This window comes from Engystomops pustulosus, chromosome 7 (assembly GCF_040894005.1).
Source record: "Engystomops pustulosus chromosome 7, aEngPut4.maternal, whole genome shotgun sequence".
Classification (NCBI taxonomy): domain Eukaryota; kingdom Metazoa; phylum Chordata; class Amphibia; order Anura; family Leptodactylidae; genus Engystomops; species Engystomops pustulosus.
Genome location: NC_092417.1, coordinates 182248598 through 182255263, shown reverse-complemented (window position 1 = coordinate 182255263; position 6666 = coordinate 182248598). Strand labels below are relative to the sequence as shown.

At 46.3% G+C, this 6666-nt stretch overlaps 1 protein-coding gene across 1 annotated transcript; it reads right to left on the bottom strand.

Annotated features, from left to right (window-relative positions):
* Nucleotides 1-313: 313 nt before the first annotated feature.
* LOC140070306 (vomeronasal type-2 receptor 26-like) lies at nucleotides 314-6317 on the bottom strand. The gene is made up of 2 exons (XM_072116658.1): nucleotides 6197-6317; nucleotides 314-1209 (listed from the first exon to the last, which is right to left on the bottom strand). Exon 2 carries the CDS (start codon nucleotides 1193-1195, stop codon nucleotides 314-316), a length of 882 nt encoding a protein of 293 aa, XP_071972759.1. The 5' UTR covers nucleotides 1196-1209; nucleotides 6197-6317.
* Nucleotides 6318-6666: the final 349 nt, after the last annotated feature.

Genomic DNA, 6666 nt, shown 5'->3' with positions numbered 1-6666 from the left:
TTAGCACATTTTTTGCGCTGAAAAACTTGGCTTATACTCAAGGATATACAGTATTTGGGGGCCAAAATCCAAAGTTCCATCGGGCCCCTCTGCTGTCTAGTTACGACACTGTTCCTAGTCATCTTCCATATGGATTCCATTGGAGGTGGGAATAGCTGATAGCTAACATAGAATTTCCTCATGCTCTTATACTTGAGGGGAACAAAGCGGCAGAATAACCATTTTAATCCCTTGCCCCAAAGGAAAGAGCTAATATATTTTTTTCACTATTAAATTTAACCTAAAAAAGGAAGTTAAAGAAAAAAAATGTAAATTATCTATCCAGCAGGTGCTTTCTTGTATTTATTTCTGGCATAAATATAATTGTATAACATTTTGGGAGGAATATACATCCCAGCAGCCCAGCATTAGAGGTCAGGATGGCAAATATCTCCACGGCCACCATGTATTTCCCTCTGGTGCTGAGATAAGCCGGGATCATGGCGATCCAGACACTGCAGAACACCAGCATGCTGAAGGTGATGTACTTGGCCTCATTAAAACTGTCCGGTAATGTCCTGGCTAAGAAAGCTGTAATAAAACTAATCGCAGCCAGAACCCCCATATAACCCAGGACATAGTAGAACCAAAGATCTGACCCTTCATTACACTGAACTACGACCTTCTCCTTATAAGAGTGAGTGTCCAGCTCCTGGAAGGGAGGAGAGAGGGTCACCCAACTCATACAGAGGACAACCTGGACCGAGGAGCAGATCAGGAGCACACAATTAGGGAGTCTCACTCCAGTCCATGTTCTCCACACACTTCCAGGCCTGGTGGCTTTGAAGGCAATGTAAACCATGATGGTCTTGGCCAACAATGAGGAGATGGACACTGAGAGGAATATTCCAGTAGAGATCTGACGTAACATGCAGGTTATATCCACAGGACGACCGAGGAACAAGAAAACACAGAGGAAGCTCAGCATGATGGAGACCAGGAGAACAAAGCTCAGGTTCTTGTTATTGGCTATCACTATGGGGGTGTCACGATATGACATAAAAATAGAAAAAATTAAAATAGTCAGAATACATAAGAAAAGTGATAAACAAGAAGACGCTATTGTAATGTCCTCAATATAAGATAAATATTCCATCTCTTTTATGACACAAAATGTTCTGTTCTCATTGGGCCACGCGTCTTCTGGACATTTCATGCAGTTTTCACTGTCTACAAAACAAAGTGTATAGAGAGACACTCATTACTTGTGGTCACATGTGATTATTTATTACTTGTTTCTTTTATCTACCTTCATGAGGACACATATTTCTTGTTTCAGATTCATCTACCAGTTAAATACAGAACATTCCACTATAGAAGCAGCTGCTTCCTTCTTTACTTATGATCCTGTAGGAATAGATTTGCTTGAGAAATTGCCAAACCCACAATTTAAAATTGGGTGCTTATATTTTGCTTATTTATATTTTCTGTCTCAGGGTGCACTGTACCTACATTGCTGTCACCTTGTGCCCCAAGCCCTCTGCGTTTATTCAGATTTTCCGTTGTGTCCCCGAATCCGTTCCTGACACTGATTCAGTGCTGCTTGTCCTGACCTATTGCTACGTCCCCGACCCCGAACCTGTGCTACCAGTCTTGACCTCCTGTCTGTCCCTGATAACGTGTTTGCCACACGATTCTGCACTATGCCTTGGCCTCCACCGCAGGCAAAGTCGTGCCTGTGGAATGACCTGGTGGTACCACACAGCAACAAGGCCAACCTGCTTTGCAGCGGGGATCCACTACCTCTGTTAATGGCAGTAAGATCCGGCCATGGATTCCCTACTAGTTGAGGTCAATCTTACCACCATAGTGGTGCAGCAGTCCCGGCAGATTGCCGCGCAAGGTCAGCTCGGTCAAGTCACCGCCATTCTGCAGCAAGTATTGGCTGCTAAGTGGCGCTGGCCCATGGTTACAGCAACATGCTCCGGTACTCGACAGGCAGATTGGGGAGGTTCTTCGCTGGGGTCCAGAGTGCCAGTTCTTTGCCCGATTTCCACCATGTCTTCCTCAGTGTCCTCCAAGACGCTGGTGGGTCTTCCCTCTGCTTATACGGACTTTGCCGGTGTCTTCTCGGAGAAGCAATCAGAGACTCTGCCATCACACCGCCCTTATGACTTCCTTATAGTGTTGCTGCTGGGCACATCTCCGCCACAAGGTCGGGTATACTCATTGTCCATACTCAAGACCATGACTATGTCACCCTATATCAAAGAGAATCTACAGAAATGGTTCATCCGCAAGTCGTCGTCTCCTGCCAATACTGGATTCTTTTTTTGTGGCCAAGAAAGATGGTTCTCACCGCCCCTGCATAGACTATCGTGGGATTAATAAAGTTACCGTGAAGAACAGCTACCCACTACCGCTAATCACGGAACTCTTTGACCGCCTCTGTGGAGCTAAGGTCTTTACTAAGTTGGACATTCGGGGGGAAAATAATCTTATCAGCATCCGTGAAGGGGCTGAATGGAAGACTGCCTTCAACACTGGAGATGGGCACTTTGATGCGCCTGCTGTCTTTCAAAAATTTGTCAACAACATTTTTAGAGACTTGTTATATACCTGTGTCGTGGTCTATTTGGACGATATTCTGGTGTCCTCTACTGACCTGGAATCCCATCAGACCCACAAGCGACAGGTGCTCAGGCATCTAAGGGCCAATCGCCTGTATGCAAAACTCGGGAAGTGCCAGTTCCACCAGAAAAGTCTTTAGTTCCTCGGGTATTTCATTTCTGACAAGGGTCTACAGATGGATCCCTCCAAGTTGTCTGCGGTTCTCCACTGGCCTCGCCCAGTTGGACTACGAGCTATACAGAGATTCCTAGGCTTTGCTAACTACTACCGGCAGTTCATACCACATTTCTCCTCCCTCGTGTCACCTATTGTGGCATTAACAAAGAAAAATGCTATAGCCTCCGGGGGCTGAGGAAGCATTTTCTAAATTGAAGTCTGCCTTTGCCTCTGCTCCTGTTCTCATGCGGCCTGATACAGAGAAACTGTTCCAGCTTGAGGTTGATGCTTCCTCTGTAGCAGCTGGAGACGTTCTCACCCAGAAAGGGCCCAATGGTCGAACACACTTTTTTTTTTTTCTACTCAAAAACTTTTTCTGCTGTGGATAGGAACTACTCCATAGGTGATCTGGAGCTTCTGGCCATAAAACATGCCTTGGAGGAGTGGCGTTATCTGCTGGAAGGAGCTCTTCATCCGGTCTGTATCTTCATGGAGAAAAAGAACCTCCTATACTTCCAGACCGCCCAGCGTCTCAATCCTCGACAGGCCCGCTGGTCCCTCTTCTTCTCCTGTTTCAATTTTATGATACACTTCCATCCAGCAGAGAAGAATGTTAAAGCCAATGCTGGCCTCCAATGCCATTGGGGAAAAATCGGCTCCTCGTCATACTGTTCCTCTAGAACGACTGGTTGTGGCCACTCCTGTGGATCTGCGGCAGCTTCCTCCTGGCAAGACTTATGTCGGACCTGCTCTCCGGAAGAAGATACTAACTTGGGAACATTGCTCTCGTGTGGCTGGGCACCCTGGGATGCAGAGGTCTGCCGCTCTCATATCTCGTTACTACTGGTGGCCAGATCTGGTCAAGGACGTTTGAGATTTTGTCAGTTCCTGCGCTTCCTGTGCCTGTAACAAGTCAACAAGTCTCAAGCCAGCAGGTCTGCTTCTGCCGTTGCCGATACCCAGTTAGGGGTCCCAGGTGTCGGCTTACATTATCGCCCGCGGTGGTACAGAGGATCCACTACCTCTGATCGTGAGAATTGGCTACTTTGAAGACACTGAAAATTGTCTACTGGTGGGACACTGTGGTCAAAATGACTACTGTGGGGGCACTGTGACAATATTGGCTACCGTAAGAACATTGGGGCTCATTTACTAAGGGTCCACGGACCACTATTTTGTCTGGTTTCCCGACAATTTCCATGTTGCTCTGCATCGGTGCCGGCTTTCACGCAACACAAATCGGGGGGCGGGCCATCGGACAATGTGCGGGATTTAGCATTGCAAATTGTATCGCAAGACATGCACTCGAATTCCCCCGGGAAGAAGAAGGTGAACTCTGGCGGACCTCAGCGGGGAAGCGACAGATGCAGGATCTCGGGCGCACGATGTTGGTGAACCACGCCGGACTTCATTTTCGTCGGACCGAGCAGATTGGGGATCGCGACTGGACCGAGTAAGTAAATGTGCCCCATTGTGACAACATTAACTACTGCAGGGGCACTGTAACCATATTGGCTTCTGTGGGGACAGTGTAGTGTAACTATTTAAAGTACTGTGGGGGGACTGTGACTATATTTTCTACTTTGGGAGGTCTGTGACTATATAGGCTACACTGATGGGACTATGACTATATTGGCTACTGTTGGGGAACCATTAATATATTGGCTACTTCAAGGGCAATGTTACTTTATTGGACACTGTGACTATATTTGCTACTGTGTGGGTTTATTGACTACTTTCGGGACACCATTACTACATGGATACTGTGGGGGTACTGTTACTAAAATGTATTCATACATATACAGATGAACAGCAGAAGTCCAGAATCCAGAAAATCCAGAATTTAGCAAAAATGGTAAATTAGAATTGCCGTTTCACTGAGCTAATATGAAAGTACTGTGACTATACTTCCTCCTCAGAGACAGTTAGGGGATAATTGTCGTGAGCATTGGACATAATTCCTCATAATCCAAGCAGATCACCCCAAGGCAAAGAGAGTGTTACGGGTGCTCCAGCTACCCACCTCCCGGGACATTCTGCCTGTCCCCGATTACACTTCTGCCTCACGACTATGTCCACGGTGGCGGCCAAGGCCTAGTACAAAGTCGCACCTGTGGAATGACTTGTTGGTACCACGCCGCAGCAAGTCCAAACAACTTTGCATCAGGCTCTGGTGAAAACCGGGTGCCTCTTAGAGTCTGCACCCAGGTGTCGGCTTACGTCATTGTCTTAGGTGGTCCAGAGGGCCCCCTACCCCTGGTGCCTGACAAGAAGCCTCTCACCTACTTTTTCATAATTCATTATTTTTGCAGCTAGTGTAAAAAGAAAAACTTAGACTTGCTGTAAAACCCAATTTTCTATGCACCTTATTTAATATTAAGCTATATTTAGAGATGAGCAAATCGGAAGTTTTGGTTCAGGTTCGGCATTCAGGCTTGTTCCTCTTGACCAGGACATATTGTCAGATTGACTTTTGCCAATTAATGCCCCTAACAACTAGCCATGGATATGATATGATGTCCCGCTAGCCATGGGTGGTTGTGAGAGACAATAAATTATTAACAGATTGGCTTTTGCAGCAGCCAATCCGGCAATGGGGCACATTTACCTACCCGTCCCGCCGCGATCCCCAAGGGGGTTTGTCCGACAAGGATTCGGATCTGTGGCGGTTCACGTAGCTTGTGCGCCCGATTTCCTGCATGTGTCGCTTCTCCGCTCAGGTCCGCCGGAGTTCACTTTCTTCTTCCCGGTGCTTGTAAGTGCTTGTCTTGCGACATAATTTGATTTTTAAATCCTGCGCGTATTCCGAATCCGTCAGGTTGTCCGACGGCCACGCTCCCCACTTTGCGCCGCATGAAAGTCGTCACGATTGTGCCAAAATCCCATAAACCCCTGTTAAATGCATCGCAACACGGAAATCTTCGGGAAACCCAACGAAAATGCGGAGCGCAGACCCTTAGTAAATAAGCCCCATTATGTTGGGGTCGAAAGGAACATTCCCGAACACCGAACCTGAAGCAACATTTTGGGTCTTCTCATCTCTAAAATCAAGTGTAAGTTTTCTTTTCATACCAGATGCCAAAATAATGAATTATGACAATTCTCTTCAGTACTAATTGCTTCATCTTCTGGAGGTGATTCAGTCACTAATACTATGGGGCAGATCGCAATTTTGTTGGATCGAAATTTTCGGGATTTGCGCCGATGTGACAAGTATTTAACTGGGGATTGTGTCACGCGCGATCAGGTTGTGGCGCGATCAGAAATTGAGGGGAGGGCCGTCGGACGATCCAACTGATTCGGACTGAGCGCGGGATTTAAGATTCAAATTGTGTTGCAAGACAATGAACTTACATGCACCACAGCTGGTCTCATCCTTATGGTGTTATATTTGTATCACTGGATCACAGAGATGTTACATAGAATCTACCTGACACATTAGAGATTTCTCCCTCTGAACATGGGGCACAGTCATGACAGCACAGGTGGATACTAGGAGACGGCACTTTCCTCTGTCCAGGTAAACAGCTCGGAGAACATTGGGACTTTGGGACCTGTAGAAAGAAGAAAGGTTTCCAGAATTTATTAAAAGTGTCGCAGAAAATTACAAATTACTGGAGAAAAATGTTCAATTATTTTAAAGCCTTTTAATTATCTCAGAGGCTTTTGTAATTTACCATTTTCTATCAAATAAAGCAAAATTGTGGCAAATCGTCAAGAAAATCATATAGAAAGGAGACTGGAGGATGTTTTCATGTGAGGCAGTGGAATGAGGAGCAGATAAAGGTGCTGAGATACACAGCTAGATACAATGGTCCCCATTTATGAAAACTAGAAACCAGTCTGTACTATGTGTAGTGTCCTGTGGACGGCCTTCATGAATCTGGCGCCCCCCTGTGC

Coding starts and splice junctions, on each gene's coding strand:
- LOC140070306 (XM_072116658.1), bottom strand. CDS start 1,195: ATGAAATGTCCAGAAGACGCGTGGCCCAATGAGAACAGAACATTTTGT.